The sequence below is a fragment of the Mustela putorius genome, unplaced genomic scaffold (assembly GCF_011764305.1).
Source record: "Mustela putorius furo isolate JIRA1106 unplaced genomic scaffold, ASM1176430v1.1 tig00003834_pilon_pilon_pilon, whole genome shotgun sequence".
NCBI lineage: Eukaryota > Metazoa > Chordata > Mammalia > Carnivora > Mustelidae > Mustela > Mustela putorius.
In genome coordinates, this window is record NW_025421987.1 from 105,383,672 (window position 1) to 105,410,359 (window position 26,688).

Sequence of the window (26,688 nt, forward strand, 5' to 3'; positions counted from 1 at the left end):
ACAAAAGTAAAAAATTTCATGAGCAAAAGCAAACACACAGTAAGACAGTACGGCAATCATTTATAATGAAGGTTGAAAGACAAAAGCAGTAGAGTAAATTATATCTAAAAAGTTCAGGGGGGCACCTGGGTGGCTCAGTGGGTTAAGCCGCTGCCTTCGGCTCAGGTCATGATCTCAGGGTCCTGGGATCGAGTCCCACATCGGGCTCCCTGGTCAGCAGGGAGCCTGTTTCCCTATCTCTCTCTCTCTCTGCCTGCCTCTCTGTCTACTGTGATCTCTCTCTGTCAAATAAATAAATAAAATCTTAAAAAAAAAAAAAGTTCAGGGGACTCAAAAAATAAAAAGATATAAAATATCATATACATAAAACATGGTGGGTGACAGTAAAAATGAAGCTCTTTTAGAATGTCCTCATACTGTATACTTAGGAATGTTATATATGAACCTCATGGTAACCACAAACCAAAAAACCTATAATAAAAACACAAAAAAATAAAGGGAAAGAAAGCCAACCATGACACTAAAGAAAGTCATTGATCACAGTCAAAAAAAAAAAAAAATCCAAGAGAAGAAAGGACAGAGAGCTATAAAAACAACCAGAAAACAGTGAACAAAATGGCAACAAGTACATACCAATAATTTCTTTAAATGTAATGGTTTAAATGCTCCAAGTGAAAAGGAATGGATTAAAAAAAAGAAAAACAAGTCCCATTTGTATTCCATCTACAAAAAAACTCATTTCATACCTAAAGATAAAGACACACTGAAAATGAAAGGATGGATGAAAATATTACATACGACTGGAAGGAAAAAAAAAACCAGGGTAGCAATACATATATCAGATAAAATAGACTTTAAAACAAAGACTGTAACAAGAGACAAAAAATACCATTACATAATGATAAGGGAACCAATCCAACAAGAAAATCTAACATTTTAAGTATCTATGCACCCAACACCAGAGCACCTAAATACATACAGCAAATATTAATGGACATAAAGAAATTGATAATTACAGTAATACTTTAACACTTCATTTATACCCCTGGATAGATCATCCAGACAGAAAAATCCATGAGCAAATAGTACCCATAAAAAACACGTAAGAACCGACTAACATGGAACATTCCACCCAAAAAATAGAATACATGTTCTTTTCAAGAGCACATGGAACACTCTCAAGAAGAATGAACAAGACTGAAATATCTTTTCCAACTACCACAATATGAAATTAGTAATCAATTACCAGAAAAAGGAAAGGTAAAAAAACCACAAACACACGGAGGCTACAACATGCTACTAAACAACCAATGGGTCAACAACAACAACAACAAAACCACAAACACAGAGAAAATTTAAAAATACATTAAGAAAACTGAAAATACAATGGTCCAAAATCTTTGGGACCCCACGGTCCTAGGATCAAGTCCCACACTGGGCTCCTTGCTCAGCAGGGAGCCTGCTTCTCCCTCTGCCAGCTGCTTCCCCTGCACATCCTCTCTCTCTCTCTCTGACAAAATAAATAAATAAACAAAATCCTAAAAGAAAAAAAAAATGAAACCAGAGCTGGTTCTTTGAGTAAACTAAATAAACCTTAGCCATCGAGGAAAAAGAAAAAGAGGACACAAAGAAATAAAATGAGAAATAAGTAATAACCTACACCATAAACATACAAAGGATTATAAGAGACTAGTTGGAAAAATTATGTGGACAAATTGGACAACCTAGAAAAACATGAGTAATTTCATAAAAACATATAATCTTTCAAAACTGAAGCAGGAGGAAATTAAAAATCTGAACAGACCAATTACTAATAAAACAACTGGTAATCAATGAACTCCCAATAAACAGAAGTCCAGCACCAAATGGATTGACAAGGGAATTCTACCATACATTTAATTAATACATATTGTCCACAAAGTACTCAAAAAAAGAGGAAAGCCTCTAAATACTATCTGCACAGCCAGCATTACCCTCATATCAAAACCAAAGACTTCACTAAAAAGAAAAACTACAGGCGACTATCCCTGATCAACACAGATGCAAAAATCCTCATTCAACAATACATTAACAGGATCTTCATCACAATCAAGTGAGATTTGTTCTGGGGACACAAGAGTGGTTTGGTATGCACAAAATCAATTAATGTGCTACACCATATTAACAAAATGAAGGATAAAAATCATGTGACCATCTCAGCAGATACAGAAAAGGCATTTGGCAAAATTCAACATCTGTTCATGATATAAATGCTCAAGAAAATGAGTGTAGAGGGAACATACCTCAACATAATAGAAGCTACATATGAAAAACCCACAGCTAACATCACACTCAATTGTGAGAAACAGAGTTTTTCCAGTAAGATCAGGATCAAAGGTCTCTACATTCACATTTTATTCAATATAAAACTGAAAATACTAGCTGTAACTATCAGACAAGAACTAAAAGTCATCAAAATTAGTAAAGAAGAAGTAAAACGGTCATGATTTGCAGATAAAATGATACTACACAGAGAATATCCTAAAGACTCCATCAAAAAACTATTAGAATAGATTTATTCAGTAAAGTTGCAGAATACAAAATTAACATACAAAAATCTTTTGTACTTCTATATACTAATAACAAAGTAGCAGAGAAATTAAGAAACTAATTTCATTTACAACTGCACCAAAAAGAATAAAATGCCCAAAAATAAACTTGGCAGGAGGTGAAAGACGAGTAACCCTGAAAACTAAAACACTGACAAAAGAAATTAAAGATGACACAAACAAATGGAAAGATATTCCATGCTCATGGATTGGAAGAATAAATATTGGTAAAATGTCCATGTTACCCAAAGCAACCTAAAATTTCAATGCAATCTGTACCAAAATAACAACAGTAGTTTCACAATACTAGGACAAATTATCCTAAAATTCATTTGGAACCGCAAAAGACCCATAGCCAAAACAATCTGGAGAAAGAACAAAGCTGGGGATGGCACAAAGCCAGATTTCAAATTATACCACAAAGCTGTAATAATCTAGACAGTATGGTACTGGCAAAAAATAACAAACAGATCAGTGGAAGAGAACAGACAGCCCAAAAAATAAACTCTCACTTACAAGGTCATTTAATCTATGATAAATGGGGGAAAAAAGTTTCTTCAATAAGTGGTATGGAAAACCAAACCACCATGTTGAAAAGAATCAATCACTTTTTAAACCATAGACAAAAAGAAACCTAAATAAATTGAACACCTAAATGTGTGACCTGGAGGCATCTGGGTGGCTCAGTGAGTTAAGTCACTGCCTTCAGTTCAGGTCATGATCTCAGGATCTTGGGATCAAGCCCCACATCAGGCTCTTTGCTCAGCAGGACCATGCTTCTCCCTCTCTATCTGCCTGCCCCTCTGCCTACTTGTGATCTCTGTCAAATAAATTAAATAAAAATAAATAAACAAACAAACAAACAAACAAATGTGAGACCTGAAACTATATCGCTATTAGAAGAAAGCCAGTAATTTCTTTGACCTCAGGCTTAGCATCATTTGTCTAGATGTGTCTCCTCAGGCAAGGGAAAAAAAGCAAAAATAAACTATTGGGACTACCAGAATAAAAAAGCTTTTGCACAGCAAAGGAAATGATTAACAAAACTAAAAGGCAATGGGAGTAGATATTTGCAAATTATATATTCAACAAGGGGTTAATATCCAAAGTATGAAAAAACTTACACAACTTGACACCAAGATACCAAACTATATATATATATATATATATATATATATATATAAAGATAAACTGAAGGAGGAGGGAGCTTCCATAAGCCGGCTACTGGAAAGTGATATATTATCAGCAAAGTGCAAAATCACCTAAAAGTCTGCTTAGATGAGGAATGTCCCCACCTGAAAGGCACTTAGGTGGTGAAGGAGAGCAGAATCCTAGGTGGGACACTGTGGTCTCAGGAAGACCAGGGATGCCTGAGTGCAGCAGAGGTCCCAGACATCAGAGCAGCAAATCAGGTGCAATCGGGGAAGTGAGGAGTGGGCTATCAGCTCCAAGCTGCCATAAACCGTGAACCATGGCTCAATTGGGAGACTGCTCTCCAAGCAGAGGCCCAGCAAGATCAGAACCTCAGAAAGACGCTCCACTCCCTCCGCCAGGAGGAGCAGCAGGGGAGCACACCACAGGAGTCTGCTAAGTTTGGAGATTTGAAAGGTGTAGCATCCCTGAGATAAAAATGCTCAGTTACAGGCTGGGTAAACACGGAGGCAAGAGTGACTGACTGCTTTTCCCTGAGGGTGCACAGATGAGTGGAGGGGTGGGAGCTTTTGGTTCTGGGCTGGAGATAGGAGGTTGCCATTTTCATTCTCATCCTCTAAAGCACCTCAGAAAGCCTTCAGGGAACAAAAGCTGCATAGAGCAAGCTGGAGGCACTGACTTAACCCAGCCCCCTGGCAAGGGCGTGGAACTCCCCTGAGGCAAAGACACTGAGAATCAGTACAACAGGTTCCTCCCCTGGAAGATCAGCAAGAAAATCTGGCTAACACCAAGTTTAATGATCACGCAAAATTGCAAAACTCCAATGCTAGGGGAAAATAGTATATAGAATTCACGGTTTTTCCCTCATGATTCTTTAGTCTTTCCATTTTTTTTTCTTTTTCCTTTCCAACCAATTCCTACTTTAACAACTTTTTAAGGTCTTTTTCAATTGCCATTTTTACAGTTAGGTTCTAGTCTCTCATATTATTTAATTTTATTCATATATATATATAACTTATATAAAAATATACATATAATTTTAATAATTATATATACTTTAATAATATATAAATAATATATATATAACTTTATTCATATGTAGATAGATAGATAGATAGATAACTTTTCCTGTCTTTACAATTTTGGGGTCTAGTTTTGTAACAAACAAACCAAAATACACCCAGGATCTAGTATATCTGTCTTGCTCAACTGTCTGATAATACTCTGCTTCACTCTTTTTTTCCTTTTTTTTTAAATTTTCTTTTCACTTTTGGTTCTCTTCTGGTTTGTTTAGTTTATATTTCTCTGGGGTCATTTTTCCTACTTTCATATATTGTTCTCTCAGTCACCTATTCTTCTCTGGAAAGAATGACAAGACAGAAAAACCTCAAAAAGGAAAATAAGAGGCAGTACTGACTGCTGAAGACCTAGTCAGTATGGACAGAAATAAAATGTGAGAATAAGAGTTCAAAATAACTATTATAAAGATACTACCTGGGTTTGAAAAAAGCATAGAAGACACCAGAGAATCCCTTTCTGGAGAAATAAAAGAACTAAAATCTAATCAAGTTGAAATCAACAAGGCTATTAATGAGATGCAATAAAAAATGGAGGCTCTAACTGCTAGGATAAATGTGGCAGAAGAGAGCATTGATGACATAGAAGACAAAATGGTGGAGAATAATGAAGCTGAGACATAAACAACTATAGGACCAGGAAGGAAGAACTCAAGAGATAAGTGATACCATAAAGCAAATCAGTATTAGAATAACTGAGATCCCAGAAGAGGAAAGAGAAGGGGGTGGGTAGAGGTACACTGGGGCAAATTACAACTATAGGACCAGGAAGGAAGAACTCAAGAGATAAGTGATACCATAAAGCAAATCAGTATTAGAATAACTGGGATCCCAGAAGAGGAGAGAAGGGGGTGGGTAGAGGTACACTGGGGCAAATTACACCTGAGAATTTCCTAGAACTGGGTAAGGACATAGGCACTCAAGTCCAGGAAGCACAGAGAACCCCCCTCGAAATCAATAAAAAAGGGTCAACACCTCTACATATAATAGTGAAGCTTCAAAGACAAAGAGAAAATCCTGAAAACAGCTCAGGGCAAGAAGTTCTTAACCTACAAGTGTAGAAATATTAGTCTTGCAGCAGACCTATCCACAGAGACCTTGCAGCCAGAAAGGACTGGCATGATATATTCAGGGTGCTAAATGAGAAAAATATGCAGGCAAGAATACTTTATCCAGCAAGGCTGTCATTCAGATAGGAGAGAGAAAGAGCTTCCAAAGTAATCACTAAACCAGCCCTACAAGAAACATTACATGGGCAATCTAAGCAAAGTAAGAGCCCAAAGTAGCACAGACCAGAAAAGAACAGAGACAATCTATAGAAACAGTGACTTTACAGGCAATAAAATGGCACTAAATTCATATCCTTTACCAGTTATGCTGAAGAAAAATGGGTTAAGTCCCACAATCAAAAGACACAGGTTATCAGACAGGATAAAAAAGAAAGATTCATTGGTGTTGTAAGAGACTCATTTTAGACCCAAAGACACATCCACATTGAACATGAAGGGTGAAAGACCATTTATCCTGCTAATGGACAACAAAAGAAAACTGGAGTACGATCCTTATGTCAGAAAAATTAGATTTTAAAGCAAAGACTGTAATAGATGAGGAAAGACACTATATCACACATAAAAGGTCTATACAACAAGAAGATCTAACAATTGTAAATATTTATGCCCCTAACATGGAAGCATCCACTTAAACCAATTAATGACAAAATTAAAGAAACACTGATAATAATACAGTAATAGTAGGGGAAGCGAACACCTCACTCACTGCAATGGACAGATCATCTAAGCAGAAGATCAACAAGGAAATAAGGGCTTTGAATGACACACTGGACCAGATGGACTTCACAGATATATTCAGAGCAATCCATCCTAAAGGAACAGAATACAAGTTCTTCTCAAGTACATACAGAACAGTCCCAAATAGATCACATACTGGGTCACAAATCAAGTCTCAACTGGTGCCAAAAGACTGGGATCATTCCGTGCATATTTTCAGACCACAATACTTTGAAACTGGAACTCAATCACAAGAGGAAATTTGGAAGAACTCAAATACATGGAGGCTAAAAACCATCCCACTAAGGGATGAATGAGTCAACCAGGAAATTAAAAAGGAATTTAAAAAATTAATGGAAACGAATGGAAATGAAGACACAACTGTTCAAAATCTTTGAGATGGAGCAAAGACAGTTCTAAGTGCGAAGTATATAGCAATGCAAGCCTTTCTCAAGAAACAAGAGAAGTCTTAAATACACTACCTAATGCTACACCTAAAGGAGCTGGAGAAAGAACAGCAAAGAAAGCCTAAACCAAGCAGGAGAAGAGAAATCATAAAGATCAGAGCAGCAATCAATGAAATAAAAACCAAAAGAATAGTAGAACAAATCAACGAAACTAGGAGCTGGTGTTTTAAAAGAGTAAGATCAATAAACCCCTGGCCAGAATTATCAAAAAGAAAAGAGAAAGCACCCAAATTAATAAGATCATGAATGAAAGAGGAGAGATTACAACCAACACCAAAGAAATACAAACAATTATAAGAACATATTATGAGCAACTATACACCAGCAAATTTGACAATCTGGAAGAAATGGATGCATTCCAAGAGACATATAAACTACCAACACTGAACCAGGAAGAAACAGAAAACCTGAACAGACTCAGAACCAGTAAGGGGACTGAAGCAGTCATCAAAAATCTCCCAAAAACAAGAGCCCAGGGCCAGACAGAATCTCAGAAGAATTCTACAAAACATTTGAAGAAGGATTAATACCTATTCCTCAGAAGCTGCCTCAAAAAATAAAATTGGGGGAAAAAATGGAAAAGGAAGGAAAACTTCCAAACTCATTGTATGAGGCCAGCATTACCTCAATCCCAAACCAGGTAAAAGACCCCATCAAAAAGGAGAATTACAGACCAATATCCCTGATGAACAAGGATACAAAAATTCTCACCGAGATACTAGCTAATACGAATAACATTACATTAAAAAGATTATTCACCACGACCAAGTAGGATTTATTCCTGGGCTACAAGGTTGGTTCAACATCTGGAAATCAATCAGTGTGATACAATACATTAATAAGAGAAAGAACAAGAACTATATGATCCTCTCAAAATATACAGAAAAATCATTTGACAAAATACAGCATACTTTCTTAAAACTCTTCATAGTGTAGGGGTAGTGGGAACAGACCTTGATATCATAAAAAGACATTTAAAAAGCCCACAATATCATTCTTAATGGGGTAAAGCTGAGAGCTTTTCCCCCTAAGGTCAGGAACACAGCAGGGATATCTACTATCACCACTGTTGCTCAACACAGAACTAGAACTAGAACTAGAAGTTCTAGCCTCAACAATCAGACAACAAAAAATAAATAAAAGTCATTTGAATCAGCAAAGAAGAAGTCAAACTCTCACTCTTTGCAGATGACATGTATTCTACGCAGTAAACCCAGAAGACTCCACCCCAAAACTGCTAGAATTCATACAGGAATCCAGCAACGTGGTAGAATATAAAATCAATGCACAGAAATCAGTTGCATTTCTACACCCACAATGAGACAGAAGAAAGAGAAATTAAGGAATCAATCCCATTTATAGTTGCACCCTAAACCATAAGATATCTAGGAATAAACCTAACCAAGGAGGCAAAGGATCTGTACTCTGAAAACTATAGAACACTCATGAAAGAAATTAAAGAAGCTGTAAAGAAATGTAAAAACACTCCATGCTCATGGATTAAAGAACAAATATTGTGAAAATGTCAAAGATACCCAAAGCAATCTACACATTCAATGCAATCCCTATCAAAATACCATTAGCATTTATCACAGAGCTGGAACAAATAATCCTAAGATTTGTATGGAACCAGAAAAGACCCCGAATAGCCAGAGGAATGTTGAAAAAGAAAAACAAAGATGGTGGCATCACAATTTAGACTTCAAGTTTATTGCAAAGCCATAATCATCAAGACAGTATGGTACTAGCAAAAAAATAAATAAATAAAAAATAGACACACAGATCAATGGAACAAAATAGAAAACCCAGAAATGGACCCTCAACTCTACGACCAGCTAATCTTTGACAAAACAGGAAAGAATATCCAATGGAAAAAAGAAAGTGTCTTCAAAAAATGGTGTTGGGAAAACTGGACAGCCACATACGGAAGAATGACACTGAACTATTTCCTTGTACCATACACAAAAATAGACTCAAAACGGATGAAAGACCTCAATGTGAAACAAGAATCCATCTAAATCCTTGAGGAGAACACAAGCAGCAACATCTTGACCTCAGCTGCAGCAACTTCCTGCTAGACACAGAACTAAAAGCAAGGGATATAAAGGCAAAAATGAACTGTTGGGACTTCATCAAGATAGTTTTGCCCAGCCAAGCAAACAGCTGACAAAACCAAAAGACAAACAGCAAAAGGGAGAGGTTATTTACAAATAACAAAGCAGATAAAGGGCTGATATCCAAAATCTATAAAGATCATATAAAACTAAACACCTGAAAACCAAAAAATCCAGTCAAGAAATGGGCAAAAAACATGAACAGACATTTCTCCAAAGAGAAATGGCCAACACACACAAGGAACAAATGGTCAACATCACTCAGCATCAGAGAAATACAAATCAAAACCACAATGAGACACCACTCATATGAGACTGACTAAAACTAACAAGACAAGAAATGGCAGATGTTGGTGGGGATGCAGGGAAAGGGGAACCCTCTTCCACTGTTGGTAGGAATGTAAGCTGGTGCAGCCACTCTGGAAAACAGAATGGAGGTTCCTTAAAAAGTTAATAATAGAGCTACCCTAGGACACAGCAATTGCACTACTAGGTATTTTCCCCAAAGATACAAATGTAGTGATCCCAAGGGGATCAGCAATGTCCACAATAGCCAAACTATGGAAGGAGATTAGATGTCCATCAACAGATGAATAGATAAAGATGATGTGACACACATACACACACACACACACGAATATTATTCACCCATCAAAAAAAAACAAAATCTTGCCATTTGCAATGACACGGCTGGAACTACAGGGTATTATGCTAAGTGAAATAAGTCAATCAGAGAAAGACAATTATCCAATGATCTCATGGATTTGTGGAAATTAAGAAACAAAACAGGATCACAGGGAAAGAGAGGAAAAAAATAAAATGACAAAGCCAGGGAGGGTGAGAGACCATAAGAGACTCTTGATCATAGGAAGCAAAGAGGGTTGCTGGAGGGAAGAGGAGTGAGGGGATGGGGTAACATGTAACTGTGTTACATGTTGGGTGATGGACATTAGGAGGTCATGAGATATAATGAGCACTGGATATTATATAGGACTTGATGAATCACAGACCTGTACCTCTGAAACCAATAATACATTATATGTTAATTAACTGAATTAAAAATTTTTTAAGAATGATAAATGAAAAAACAACCTTAAAAAATGAATGGATAAAGATGTGGTATATTGTATATGGTGGTAAATTACTCAGCCATACAAAAGAATGAGATCCTCCTATTTGCAATAATATGGATGGACCTATGAGGTAAGTGAATTAAGTCAGACAGAGAAAGTCAAATACCATAGGTTTTCATTTATACATGGAGTCTAAGAAATAAAATAAACAAAAAAGCAGAAACAGAACTGTAAATACAGAGAATTGATAGGTGCCAGAGGGGAGGGGTGTACGGAATGGGCCAAATGGGTGACAAGGAGTGGGAGGTATAGGCTTCCAGTCAGGAATAAATAAGTCATGAGGATTAAAGGTACAGCACAGGGAATATAGTCAAAAGTATTGGAATAGCTCTCTGTCATGAGAGATGGTAGCTACACATATGGGGAGCAGAGCATAATGTACAGAGTTGTCCCCTATGTTGCACACCTGAAATGAATATAATGCTGTATGTCAACTATACCTGAATACAAATGAATGAAAAACACCTAAAACAAGAAATGTCAGAGGAGAAAACCACTCTAGTAGAATTCACTCATCTTATAAGACTACTATGGATAACCCTATTCAGATAAAACTGAAAGCCTGGAAAAAATAGATAATTAAAGAAAAAATTACCAAACCTGACCCCAAAGAATAAAGAGCCAATAACATTAAAGAACAGGGGAAGCTATAAAAAGCCACTCCTCCCTGACAAAAAAAAAGCACTAGGTCCTGACAATTCAATATCACAGGAAATTTTCGACCAAATCTCTAAAAGCAAATAATTCTAATGCCATTTAAATAATTTCAGGGCCTAGAAAAAGAAAATCTGCAAAATTTTTTAATGACACTTAAGACTTGTGAACCATCACCCCAAATTCATATGTTGAAGTCTAATCCCCAATGTGACTACATTTGGTAACAGAGTCCATAAGGAGCTATTTAAAGTTATTTAGATGAGGTCATAAGGGTGGTGCCCTAATCTGTTCTCTTCTTATGATGACACCAGTTCTATCAGACACTAGAGAGTTCTTTCCTTGACACACAGACAAAAGGCCACATCAGGACACAGCAAGACAACAGCCATTTGCACTCCAGGAAGACAAGCTTCATCAGAAATGAAGCCTGTTGAAACACTGGTCTGGGATTTCTAGCCTCCAAAAATGTAAGAAAATGAGTGTCTGTTGTGTATGCAATCCAGTCTCTGGTATTTTGTTATGGCAGCCCTAATAGACGAATATATGAAAAATAAGCACACTATGGACACCAAAAAAACTGAGTTTAAAACACCTAAAACAAACAAACAAACAAAAAACACCTAATATCATATGATATTGACATAAATATCCAAAATGAAATAGTAACAAAATACAACAAATAAGGCTTACTTCAGGAATGTACATATAATTTGATATTAGTAAATCTATTAAGATTTATAAACAGATCCAGGAAAAAAATCATTTCCATAAATGCTCAAAGGCATTTAAAGATTTTCAAAAGGAATCCCTGATTTAAGAAAAAACAAGTAAACAAAAACCAAAAATTAAAATAAGAAACAGTTGAAGCTCTTTTTACATGAAAAAAGATAAAACTAGAAAACACTAATTACATTCTCTGAAATCAGGAATAAGACAAGTATGCCCACAATCACAACCATTACTCATCACTGCATTTGACAAAATATGGAGTTAAAGACACGCAGTTGGACAAGAGAAAGAAAGAGCATAAAATAACTGCAAAGGAAAAGACAGAACTATTTCATGTAATCATTATTTGGAGAAGACAGGAGAGTCAAAGGACTCTAAGCTCACCTTATCCCATGGATACAAGAAGATAACACATCAGTGTAAGTAACCCAGAAAACAATCTGAAGACTGGAAGAACAAATTCCACAACTAAAGGTAAAGGATAGGACGCGTCAAAGAACATAGGAAAGACAAAGACACAGTTGGGAGAGAAACAGACCATGGCCAACCATGGTCAGGAGGAAGCCAGTGGCTGGGGAAGGGAGAAAAACAGACTTTTATGCTGAGAAGCCCATACAGGGAAGATGACTCCCCATAGTATTTGGCTTTGAAATTGAAAGGGGCTGGATTTTTTTGCATTCTTAAAATCAGCAGAACTTAAAGCCTGGAATTTTAATAACTGGAGGGCTGGGCTCTGGGAGAGCCCAAAGGGCCTTAGGAAGCAGAGTCCCCACCCTTAAGGACAACACAACAAACACCAGATGGACATACAGCCTGGAAACAGCAATTTGAAAAACAATGAGGGCAAACAAGAGGGAGAGTGATTTACTATTTCAGAGCATGACCCAGAGAGGTAGGGATCAAGGGGACACCCTTCCAGAAACTATCATGCACCATTTCCCTCCCCCAAACCCCCAGCATAAACACAAGGCCATTGAAGGAACCAGCTCAGTGTGGACACTAACATGCTTATACCAAGCCCTGCTTCCTCCATGCTTCAGTGGATTCATCCATCCCAGACTTGCTTCAGTACCCCAGAAGACTGACACAAACTCTACCAACTCATCTCCCCACCAGCACATTCTCCAGGACCTCAGTTCCGGCAACAAAAGCAGGTCTTAATTTGCCAGCAGATCAGCAGACACCTGGTTAAAATACACCTCCACCCCCCCACCCCCGCTGGGGATGAACCACGCCCCACAACAGTCAGAGACTCCAACAATAGGCTATAACAGTTGTAAATATTTACACACACAATATGGGAGCACCCAAATACATAAAACAGTTACTAACATAAAGGAAATAATCAACAGTAACACAATAATAGTAGGTCATATTAACACCCCACTTACATCAATGGACAGATCATCCAAACAGAAACTCAACAAGGAAACAGTGGCTTAGAATGAACACTGGACCAGATGGATTTAACATATATATTCAGAACATTCCATCATAAAACAGAATACACATTCTTTTTAAGTAAACATGGAACATTCTCCAGAACAGATCTCATATTAGACCACAAAGTCACAAATTCAGAAAGATTAAAGTCAGATCATACACCTTTTCCAACCACAATACTATAAAACTAAAAATCAACCACAAGAAAAAAACATGGAAGGAACACAAATACATGAAGGTTAAATAATATGCTATTAAACAACAAATGTGTCAACCAAGAAATCAAAGAAGAAATAAAAAATTACATGAAAATGAAAACACAACAGTCCAAAATTTGGGGTATGCAGCAAAAGCAATTCTAAAAGGGAAGTTGATAGCAATACTTCAAGAAGCAAGAAAATTCTCAGATAAAGAACCTAACATTACACAGGAAGGAGCTAGAAAAAGAAAAAACCTCAGATCAGCAGAAGGAATGAAATAATAAGCTAAGAATAGAAATAAATGATGTAGAAACTAAAACAATAGTACTGATTAATGAAATCAGGAGCCAGTTCTTTGAAAAGATCAACTGCAAGCCAAATTCATTTTTCAAAAGGTCGGGGGGCAGGGGGTACCCAGGTGACTCAGTCGGTTGAGTATCCAACTCTCAATTTTGGCTCAGATCATGATCTCAGGGTGGCGGGACTGATCATGTCAGACTCCATATTCGGTGTAGAATCTGCTTATTCCTCTCCCTCTGCTCCTCGCCCAACCTGCACACACTCCCGCTCTCTCTCTCTCAAATAAACGAATAAAATATTTTAAAAATTTTAAAAATGACAGAGAGGAGTGCCTCAGTAACTCAGTCAGTTAAGCATCTGATTCTTGATTTCAGCTCAGCTCAGGTCACAATCTCAGGGTTGTGAAACTGAGCCCAACATCACACTCCATGCTCACCTGGGAGTCAGCTTGAAATTCTTTCCCACTCTCCCTCACTCTCTCAAATAATTAAGTTTAAAAAAATTAAATTAAATTAAAATTAAATTTAAAAAAATTTTTTTAAGACAAAAAAAAGAAGAGAGAGAGAGGAAGAGGTCTCAAACACAGAAACAAATGAAAGAGGAGAAATAACACCCAATACCACAGATATACAAACAACTGTAACACATTATGAAAAATCACATGCCAACAAACTGGACTACCTAGAAGAAATGGATAAATTCCTAGAAACCTATAACCTACCAAAGTGAAGCAGGAAGAGAAAATCTGAATAGGCTGATAACTAGTGAAGAAACAGAGTCAGTAATCCCAACAAACAAAAGTCCAGGACCTGAGAGCTTCACAGGTGAGTGTGACAAACATTTAAAGAAGAGTTAATACCGGGGCGCCTGGGTGGCTCAGTGGGTTAAAGCCTCTGCCTTCGGCTCAGGTCATGATCCCAGGGTCTTGGGATCAAGCCCCGCATCAGGCTCTCTGCTCGGCGGGGGGCCTGCTTCTCTTCCTCTCTCTCTGCCTGCCTCTCTGCCTACTTGTGATCTCTCTGTCGAATAAATAAATAAAATATTTAAAAAAAAAAAAAAAAAGAAGAGTTAATACCTAGTCTCATACTACTCCAAAAACAGAGGATTAAGGAAAACCCAAATTCAGTCTTTGAGACCAGTATCACCCTGACACCAAAACCAGATAAAGACACCACCAAAAAAGAGAACTACAGGTCAATATCCCTCATGAACATAGAAGTAAAAAAACCATCCAATCTCCAGCCTAATCACATTCTCTCTTTTTTTTCTTTGTTCAACCAACTTCTTATCAATTCCTTTTTAAAAATCTTTAATTTTCATCTTTACAGTCATATTGCATCCCTTACTGGGTTTATCATTATTTTTATATATATGTAAGTTTCTCCTTCTTTAAAATTCTGGCAGGCAGTTTCTTTTAACACAACAAAACACACCCAAAATCAAGTATGTGGCTCTGTTCTGTTCATCAGCCTAATCATATTTTTTTCCCTTTCTTCTCCCCCTAATTTCGGGTCTCTTCTGTTTTGGCTAGTGTATATTTTTCTGGGGTTGTTGTTACCCTTCTAACATTTTGTTCTCTCATTCATCTAGCCTTCTGTGGATAAAATGACAAGGCAAAAAAACTCACCTCAAATAAAAGAACAAGAGGCAGGACAGACTGCTGGGGACCCTATCAATATGGATATTAGTAAGATGTCAGGATTAGAATTCAGAATGATGATTGTAAAGAGAAAAAGCATAGAACATGCTAAAGAACGCTTTCTGGAGAAATAAAATCCCTTTCTGAAGAAATTAAAGAACTAAAATCTAACTAAGTTGAAATAAAAAAGGCTATTAGGAAGGTGCAATAAAAAATGGAGGCTCTCACTGCTAGGATAAATGAGGCAGAAGAGACAATTAGTGATATGGAAGACCAAATGATGGAAAATCAAGAAGCTGAGAATGAGAAAAAGAGATAAACAACTACTGGATCACACGGGAAGAATGTGAGAGGTAAGTGATACCATAAGATGAAACTATATTAGAATAATTGTGATCCCAGAAGGAGAGAAGGGGGCAGAAGGTATAATGGAGCAAATTATAGCAGGCAAATTCCTTAATGTATGGAAGGAAACAAGCATCAAAATCCAGGAGGCACAAGAACCCCCCTCAAAATGAGTAAAAATAGGTCCACACCACATCATCTAATAGTAAAACTTAGAAGTCTCAGTGACAAAGAGAAAATCCTGAAGGCAGCTCAGAAACCAGTCTGTAACCTACAATGGTAGAAATATTAGATTGACAGTAGACCTTAGACCTATCCACAGAGACCTGGCAGGCCAGAAAGGACTGGTATGATATATTCAGAGCACTAAACAAGAAAAATATGGAGCCAAGAATACTATATTCAGCTAGGCTGTCATTGAAAATAGAAGGAGAGATAAAGATCTTCCAGGACAAACAAAAACTAAAAGAATTTGCAAACACCAAACCAGCCCTACAGGAAATATTGAAAAAGGTCTCCTAAGCAAAGAGGGAGCCTAAAAGTAACATAGACTAGAAAGGAACAGAGACAATATACAGTAACAGTCTTCCTACAGGCAATACAATGGCACTAAATTCATATCTTTCAATAGTTACCCTGAATGTAAATGGGCTAAATGCCCCAATCAAAAGACACAGGGTATATGAATGGATTTTAAACAAACAAACAAACAAACAAAACCAAAAAACAAAATATCAATATGCTGGCTGCAAGAAATTCATTTTAGACCCAAAGACACCTCCAGATTTAAAGTGAGGGGGTGAAAAACAATTTACCAAGTTAAAGGACATCAAAAGAAAGCTGGGTGGCAATCTTTATATCAGATAAGTTAGATTTGAAGCCAAAGACTGTAATACAAGATGAGGAAGGACACTATATTATACTTAAAGGGTTTGTCCAACAAGAAGATCTAACAATTTTAAATATCTATGCCCCTAACATGGGAACAGCCAATTATATACCAATTAATAACAAAACCAAAGAAACACATCCCAATAACACCCACCTCACGGAAATAGACAGATCATCTAAGCAAAAGATCAACAAGGAAATAAAAGCTTTAAATTACACACCGGACCAGATGGACATCACAGATATATTCAGAACATTCCATCCCAAAGCCACAGCATACACATTCTTCTCTAGTGCACATGGAACAGTCTCCAGAATAGATCACATCCTGGGTTATAAGTCAGGTCTCAGCCATTACCGAAAGATTGGGATCATTCCCTGCATGTTTGTAGACCAGAATGCTTTGAAACTAGAACTCAACAAGAGGAAAGTTGGAAAGAACTTAAATACATGGCAGCTAAAGAGCATCCTACTAAAGAATGAATGGGTCAACCAGGAAATTAAAGAATTGAAAAAATTCAGGAAAGAAATGATAATGAAAACACCACTGTTCAAAATCTGTGGGACAGGGGCGCCTGGGTGGCTCAGTGGGTTAAGCCGCTGCCTTCGGCTCAGGTCATGATCTCAGGGTCCTGGGATCGAGTCCCGCATCGGGCTCTCTGCTCAGCAGGCAGCCTGCTTCCCTCTCTCTCTCTCTCTGCCTGCCTCTCCATCTGCTTGTGATCTCACTCTCTGTCAAATAAATAAATAAATAAATAATCTTTAAAAAAAAAAAAAAATCTGTGGGACACAGCAAAGGCAGTCCTGAGAGGAAAGTATATAGCGATACAAGCCTTTCTCAAGAAACAAGAGAGGTCTCAAGTACACAACCTAACCCTATACCTAAAGGAGCTGGAGAAAGAAAGCAAAGAAAGCCTAAACCCAGCAGGAGAAGAGAAATCATAAAGATCAGAGCAGAAATCAATGAAATAGAAACCAAAGAACAGTAGAACAAATCAATAAAACTAGGAGCAGTTTCTTTAAAAGAATTAATAAGATTGTGAAAGCCCTGGCCAGACTTCTCCAAAAGAAAAGAGAAAGGACCCAAATTAATAAGATCATGAATGAAAGAGGAGAGATTACAACCAACACCAAAGAAATACAAACAATTATAAGAACATATTATGAGCAACTATACACCAGCAAATTTGACAATATCGAAGAAATGGATGCATTTCAAGAGACATATAAACTACCAAAACTGAACCAGGAATAAATAGAAAACCTAGACAGACCCAAAACCAGTAAGGAGACTGAAGCAGTCATCAAAAATCTCCCAACAAACAAGAGCCCAGGGCCAGATGGCTTCCCAGCGGAATTCTACAAAACATTTAAAGAAGAATTAATACCTATGTTCCTGAAACTGTTCCAAAAAATGGAAATGGAAGGAAAACTTCCAAACTCATTGTATGAGGCCAGCATTACTTCAATCCCAAAACCAGACAAAAGACCCCATCAAAAAGGAGAATTACAGACCAATATCCCTGATGAACACGGATGTGAAAACTTTCACCAAAATAATAGCCAATAGGATCCAACGATATCCTAAAAGGATTAGGGGAGCCTGGGTGGCTGGCTCAGGTCATAATCTCAGGGTCCTGGGATCAAGCCCCACATTGGGCTCTCTGCTCCCCAGGGAGCCTGCTTCCTCCACTCTCTCTCTCTCTCTCTCTGCCTACTTGTGATCTCTATCTGTCAAATAAATAAATAAAATCTTAAAAAAAAAAAAAAAAAAGGATTATTCATCATGACCAAGTGGGATTTATTCCTGGGCTGCGAGGTTGGTCCAACATCTGCAAATCAATCAATGTGATACAATACATTAATAAAAGAAAGAACAAGAATCATATGATACTCTCAATAGACACTGAAAAAGCATTTGATAAAGTACAGCATCCTTTCTTGATCAAAACTCTTCACAATGTATGATAAAAACCATCTATGAAAAACCCACAACAAATATCATTCTCAATGGGGAGAAACTGAGAGCTTTTCCCCTAAGGTCAGGAACACGGCAGGACTGTCCACATCACCACTGCTATTCAACGTAGTACTCTAAGTCCTAGCCTCGGCAATCAGACAACAAAAAGAAATAAAAGGCATCTAAATAGGCAAAGAAGTCAAACTCTCACTCTTTGCAAATGATACAATTCTTTATGTGGAAAACCCAAAATACTCCAAAAATGCCAGAACTCATACAGGAATTCAGTAATATGTGAGGATATAAAGTCAACACACAAAAATCAGTTGCATTACTACGCACCAACAAGACAGAAGATAAAGAAATTAAGGAGTTGATCCCATTTACAACTGTACCCCAAACCATAAGATACCTAGGACAACCAAAGAGGCAAAGAATTTGTACTCAGAAAACTACAAAGTACTCATGAAAGAAATGGAGGAAGACACAAAGAAATGCAAAAATGTTCCATGCTCATGGATTAGAAAAATAAATATTGTGAAAATGTCTATGCTACCTAGAACAATCTACACATTTAATACAATCCCTATCAAAATACCATCAACCTTTTTCAAAGAAATGGGACAAATAATTCTAAAATTTGTATGGAACCAGAAATGACCCCGAATAGCCAGAGAAGTCGTGAAAAAGAAAACCAAAGTTGGCAGCATCACAATTCCAGACTTCAAGCTCTAACGGCAAAGCTATAATCATCAAGACAGTATGGTCCTAGCATAAAAACAGATACATAGATCAATGGAAAAGAATAGAGAGCCCAGAAATGGGCCCTCAACTCTATGGTCAACTTATCTTCAACAAAGCAGGACAAAGCAAGGGCAAAAATGAACTACTAGGATTTCATCAAGATCAAAAGTTTCTGCACAGCAAAGGAAACAGTCACTAAAACCAAACATCAACTGACAGAATGGGAGAAGATATTTGCAAATGACATATCAGATAAGGGGCTAGTATCCACAATCTACAAGGAACTTATCAAACTCAACACCCAAAGAACAAATAATCCAATCAAGAAATGTAGGAACAGACATTTCTGCAAAGAACACATCCAAACGGCCAACAGACACTTGAAAAGGTGCTCAGCATCACTCGATACCAAATCAAAACCACAGTGAGAGACCACCTCACACCAGTCAGAATGGCTAAAAATAACCAGTCAGGGAATAACAGGTGTTGGTGAGGATGCAGAGAAAGGGGAACCCTCCTACACTGTTGGTGGGAATGCAAGTTGGTGCAGCCACTCTGGAAAACAGTACGGAGGTTCCTCAAAAAGTTTAAAATACTACAACCCAGCTATTGCACTACTGGGTATTTACCCTTAAGATACAAATGTAGTGATCTGAAGGGACATGTATACCCAAATGTTTATAGTGGCGATATCCACCATAGCCAAACTATGAAAAGAGCCTAGATGTCCATCAACAGATAAATGGATAAAGAAGATGTGGTATATATACGTATATGTGTTTGTGTGTGTGTGTGTGTGTGTGTGTGTGTGTGTGTGTGTGTGTATACACATATATATATACAATGGAATACTACACAGCCACCAAAAAAAAGAATCTTGTCATCTACAACCACGTGGATGGAACTAGAGAGTATTATGCTAAGCAAAATAAGTCAATCAGAGAGAGGCAAGATTCATATGATCTCACTGATACAAGGAATTTGAGAAACAAAACAGGATCACAGGAGAAGAGAGGCAAAAATGAAACAAGCTGAAACCAGAGAGGGAGACAAACCATAAGAGACTCTTAATCTCAGGAAACAAACTGAGAGTTGCTGGAGGGGAGCAGGGTTGAGAGGGATGGGGTGGCTGGGTGATGGACATAGAGGAAGGTATGCACTATATTGAGAATAAAAAAATAAATAAAGCAAAAAATCCTCAGCAGAATATTAGCAATCCAAAACCAACAATACCTTAAAAAAGAATTTAACACCATGATAGAGTGGAATTTAATCTCAAGATTAGTAAATTAGTAAATTAGTAAAATAATCAGTGTCATACATCACATCAATAAGAAAAAGGATAAAAACCATATGATCATTTCAATAGATGCAGAAAAAACATGTGACAAAGTACAACATCCATTCATGATAAAAGCCCTCAACAAAGCAGGTTCAGGGGCACTATGGGTGCCTCAGTCGGTTAAGTACCCAACTCTTGAATTCAGCTCAGGTCATGATCTCAGAAATGTGAAAGTCCCATGTCAGCATGGATCTGGTTTTAGATTTTCTCTCTCCCTCCCTCTGTCCCTCCCCACTCGCACATGTGTTCTCTCTAAAAAAAAAAAAAACAAAAACAAAACCAGGAAACAAACCAAAACAATAACAAAGTAGGTTCTGAGGGCACATACCTCAACATAATAAAGGCCTTACATGAAAAACCCACAGTGAACATCATACTCAATGGGCAAACACTGAGCTTTTTCCCTAAGGTCAGGCAAATAGGGATATCCATTCTCACCACTTTTATTCAACATAGTACTGGAAGTGTTAGCTGTAGCAATCAAATAACAAAAAGAAATAAAAGGTACCTAAATTGGTAAGGAAGACGTAAACTCTCACTATTTGCAGATGGCAAGACACTATATGGAGAAAATCCTAAAGGCGCTATTGAAAAACTACTAGAATTGATAACTGATTTCAGTAAAGTCACAGGATTCAAAATCCATGAGAGAAATCTGATGCATTTCTATACACTAATAATGAAGCAGCAGAAAGTGAAATTAAGAGAACAATCCTATTTACCACTACACCAAAACCAATGAAAGACCTAGGAATAAAAAACCAAAGAGGTAAAAGACCTACGATGAAAGCTATAAACAACTGATGAAAGAAATTCAAGATGACACAAAGAAAGGAAAGATGTTCCACGTTTATGGATTGGAAGAACAAATACTGTTAAAATGTCTATTAAGGAGGGGTACCTGGGTGGCTCAGTGGGTTAAGCCTCTGCCTTCGGCTCAGGTCATGATCTCAGGCTCCAGGGATCGAGCCCCACATTGGGCTCTCTGCTTGGCGGGGAGCCTGCTTCCTCCTCTCTCTCTGCCTGCCTCTCTGCCTACTTGTGATCTCTCTCTCTCTCTGTGTGTCAAATAAATAAATAAAATCTTTGAAAAAAAATGTCTATTAAGGAGGGCATGTGATGTAACGAGCACTGGGTATTCTGTAAGACTGCTGAATCACTGAATTCCACCTCTGAAACTAATAATACACTGTATGTTAATTAACTGAATTTAAATTTAAAAAATTTTAATGTCTATACTGCCCAAAGCAATCTACAGATTTAATGCAATCCCTATCAAATACCAATAGCATTTTACACAGAGCTAGAACAAATAATCCTAAAATTTGTATGGAACCAAAGAAGACCCCCAAATAACCAAAGCAATCTCAAAATTGGAGAGATCACAATTCCAGACCAAGTTATATTACAAAGCTGTCATAATGCCACCAGTAGTATGGTACTGGCATAAAAATAAACACATAGATCAATGGAACAGAATAGAAAGCCCAGAAATAAACCCACAATATGGTCAATTAATCTTCAATAAAGGAGGAATAAATATGGAATGGTGAAAAAGACAGTCCCTTCAACAAATGGCATCGGGAAAAGTGGACAACTACATGCAAAGCAATGACTACTTTCATGGGGCACCTAGGTGGTCAGACAATTAAGAATCCAACTCCGAATTTCAGCTTAGGTCTTGATTTCAGGGTAGTGAGTTCAAGCCCCACATTGTGCTCCATGCTGGTTGTGGAGCACATGTTAAAAAAATAAATAAATAAAAATAAAAGAATGACTACTTTCTTTCACCATACACAAAAATAAACTCAAAATGGATTAAAGACCTAAATGTGAAAATGGAAACCTTAGAAATCCTAGAAGAGCACAGGCAATAATGTCTCTGACATTGCCCTTAGCCACATTTTTCTAGGTAGGTCTCCTGAAGCAAGAGAAACAAAAGCAAAAATAAACTACTGGGACCTTCATAAAAATACAAAGCTTCTGCACAGCAAGGAAACGACCAACAAAACTAAAGGCAACCTACAGAATGGAGGAATGCATTTGCAAATGACACATATGATCAAGGGTAAGTATCCAAATGATATAAAGAACTTAGACAACTCAATCCCCCCAAAACACATAATCCAATCAAATATGGGCAGAAGACACGAACAGACATTTCACCAAGAAGGGATCCAGATGGCAAAGAGACACATGAAAAGATAACCAACATCAGTCATCAGAGAAATGCAAATCAAAACTACAATGAGATATTACCTCACACCTGTCAAAAGAGCTAAAATCAACAACACAACAAACAGCAAGTTTTGGTGAGTATGTGGGAAAAAGGAATCCCCCTGCACTACTGATGGGAATGCAAACTGGTGCAGCTACTGTGGAAAATGGTAAGGAGGTTCCTCAAAAATTTAAAAATAAAATACCCTACAATCCAGTAATCACACTATTGGGTATTTACCCCCAAAATACAAAAACACTAATTCAAAATGCTGTTTATAGCAGCATTATTTACAATAGCCAAGATATGGAAGCAGCCCAAGTGTTCATCAGTTGATGAATGGAATCCTATCATTTGTAACAGCATGGATGGAGCTAGAGAGTATTATGCTAAGTCAAATAGGTCAGTCAGAGAAAGACAAATATATAATTTCACTCATATGTGGAATTTAAGAAACAAAACAAATGAGCAAAGGGAAAATGAGAGAGAGAGACGCCAAGAAAAAGACTGTTAACTGTGGAGCACAAACTGATGCTACTAGAGGACAGGTGGGTGGGGAATGAGTGAAACACGTGATGGGGATTAAGGAGTGTACTTGTCGTGATGAGCACAAGGTGAGGTATGAAACTACCGAATGACTATATTGCATAAGTAAAACTAATATAGTACCGTATGTTAACTCTAGTGGAATTAAAATTTAAAACTTACTTTAAAAAGCTATATTCAGGGATGCCTGGATGGCTCAGTGGGTTAAAGCCTCTGCCTTCAGCTCAGGTCATTATCTCAGGGTCCTGGGATGGAGCCCCACATTGGGCTATCTGCTCAGCAGGGAGCCTGCTTCCCCCATTCTCTCTGCCTGCCTCTCTGTCTACCTGTGATCTCTGTCTGTCAAATAGATAAATAAAATCTTTAAAAAAAAAAAGCTATATTCAAGTAGTTAGTATACTATTACACTTTGAAAACTTCAAAAAATTAACAGTAAAAACTATTACAAATAGACAACTTAATAGGCAATAGGAAAGAAAACTGATGATAGCAGAATCAGTAATTTAATAAACACCAAAAAAAATGTTTAGAAGATAGAAAACACTCTCTTTACAGTAAAAAGATAAGATGCTTAGGAATAAACTAAACAAAAATATGAAAAACCTATACAAGGAAATCTTTAGAAGAATCCTCAAGAGGAAAAGGTACACATTAACAAGTAAAAATGCAACCTATGTTTTTAGATTGTTTCAGATACATAAGGACGTCAATTATCCCAAGTTAGTACATGATTTTAAAAGGATCTCAATATAAACAACAGGATTCCCTATTTCAACCACCACCACTACCCACAAACAAAACAAACAGATTTTAGAGTTCATATGGAAAAGCAAACAAGCAGAGAAAAAAACAGGGTTACAGAAGGGAGGGGGTGGGTAGGATGGGGTAACCACCTGATGGGTATTAAGGAGGGCACGTATTGTGATGCGCACAGGGTGTTATATACAACTAATAAATCACTAAACATTACAACAAAAACTTATAATGTATTATATGCTGGCTAACTGAAAAGAAGAAGAAGAAGAAGAAGAACTATCCCTATTAAATATAAAAGCATCCATAAACTCTCAATAATGAAGACATCATGGTAGCAGCTGAGTGTTGAAAAGAATGTGAAGCAACTAGAACCCTTAGATGCTGCGGGTTGGGGGTACCAATTGACATAATCCCGTGGAAACCGCTTTGGCAATATCTACTAATAAACACATGAGCACCTTATGATGTGGTACTTTCACTCCAAGGTATGGATCCAACATAAATGTGTAATTTACTTACCAAATCACACAACAGAGTGTTCATATCAGAACTGTCTGTAACAGTCCCAAACTAGAAACCACCCAAATGCCCACCAACAGTAGATCAACCATGGTCTGTTCATACAAGAAGCTGAAGAGACCAATGAGAAAAATACAGACAAATCTCACAAACACAATGTTGAGTGAAAGAAGCAAGACACAGAACACCATAGGATTCCATTTATACAGTGGTTAAAAAACTTACAAACAAAAACTAATTTACACAGTCAAAAGTCAGGATGGTGGTTTCTCTCAGAGGCTTGTGTGGAAAGTCTTCGCTTTCTCTATGTGATGCACTTTGTTTGGGATCCGTTTGATATACATTTTTTTGTTACTTAAGCAAAGTATTTTTTCATAATGGTTACCTCTGTAACTATAACTATTTCATGCTGTATTCCCCTGGATTTAGCAACTAGAGAAGTCATAAGCAGGTCTGTCATTCAAGAGAAAACCAGAGGCCAGATTCCAGTGAGGAGGAAAGAAAAGAAAAGAGGGCTTTAAATGAAAAGGGACAGAAGAATTTGGACAGCAATTAAACTGGGTTAAGAGGGCTTAAGAGGGATTTGGACTAAGAGAGGTTTTGTTTTTCTTTTTTAGCAGCAAAAAAAAAAAAAAAAAAAAAAAATCTATACATGCTTATATGTATTTATGGCTAGAGGGAGGAGTTAAAGGGAGAAGAAATTAAGAGATTTTGTCTAGTCAAGAAAGCAAGACATCAGATGGGGAAGGATGGAGTCTGAAGCCCAGGTGGAAGCATCTCATTCTGAGTCTGGGGAGACATGGAAGGACAGTGAGATGGAGAAATGGTCACTTACAGGGAGTAAGAAACTTTAAACTCTCAATTTTCTCCACGAAGGAAATGCCCAAGTCATCTCACCAGAGTGGGAAGCAGAGAAGAAAGGGGTTAGATCCAGCCTTAGGAAGTAAAGAAGATGAAAACAGGTGCTGAGGGGAGGTCAGACAGACTAAGGGCCCAGCCTAACTAGAGTAGGGCTCTGGGGCTTTCCTCCAGCACCCACAGGTCCCACCGGCAGCTGGGGCTCTACAGAGCAAAAGGAGAATTAGGGGACCTGATGACAGAGACCCTATTTTACCTTCTTTGGACTAAAAGCCTTTTTTGGACCTAAAACTACCCATGTCACGTGTACTTTTGCTCTCCATCCCTCTGGAGAAACAAACGCCCACTGAGCGCAAGGTTCCAAACAAAGGTCCCTAACAAAAAGTCTCCCTGGCCTCAACTCCAGACTTTGGGGACACAGACCCTTCTCTATGCACCTCCCAGTGCTGTCTAACAACCCCTGAAATCTACTGGCCCAGTTGGCTCCTCTTCCCTCCAGCCCTCTAGTCCAGGAAAGCCAGTATGATAGCTACCATCACTAGCTCTTCCTAGAACACACTACTGAGTGGCCCCTGTCCTGTGCCCACCCCACACTCTGCCCGGTTGTCCAGTGTCAAAGCCTGTGGGTTTCGTACTTCCTCCCTATGCCAAAGCACAGGGACCACAGATGTGGCTGAGCTAGCACAGACAAGACCGGCCAATGTGACACTTACAGAATGGATGATGTCCACCATGTTGTAGGCTTTGGTCGATTCCAGGGGGACAATTGTGTCAAGCTCAGGAACCATACGGTCACTTTGGATAGAAAAAGAAGCAAATACAATCAGCACAGGAAGGGCCAGTGGCTGGAGGATAGGAGAGATTCCACAGGGTGGGGGTGGGGGGATGAGTGGATTCTGTCCCTGCTGGGCTTGCAAAGTCTCCTGAAAGATGCATTCCTTTCTTACCACCATGTCAAACTGAGCCTGAGTTTGACAGTAACCCAAAAGATTTTTGTTTTGATATATAGGGGGGGAAAAAAGCTTATTCTCCTGAATGTGGTTCCATCAATTATCCTCTCTCAGTACCTCCCACAGTGTGGGGGGCACTATAGGACACTGCAGTCAAGACCACACTGTTCTGGCAAGTCCTGCTCTCACTTCCGGGGATGTTAAAAATAAAAGAATAAGGACTTGGAAATGCAAAGCTAAGAGTTCTGCTACTGAACACTGCGGATTCACATCC

The 26,688-nt window shown here is 37.9% G+C and overlaps 1 protein-coding gene across 1 annotated transcript in view; it reads right to left on the bottom strand.

Annotated features, from left to right (window-relative positions):
- The window catches only part of PCCB (propionyl-CoA carboxylase subunit beta), a 101,171-nt gene that overhangs the window by 24,854 nt on the left and 49,629 nt on the right, over positions 1-26,688 (bottom strand). The window contains exon 9 of the mRNA XM_004762456.3: positions 26,178-26,259. Coding sequence (XP_004762513.1) covers positions 26,178-26,259 — 82 coding nt within the window. The remainder of the gene's footprint in view (positions 1-26,177; positions 26,260-26,688) is intronic.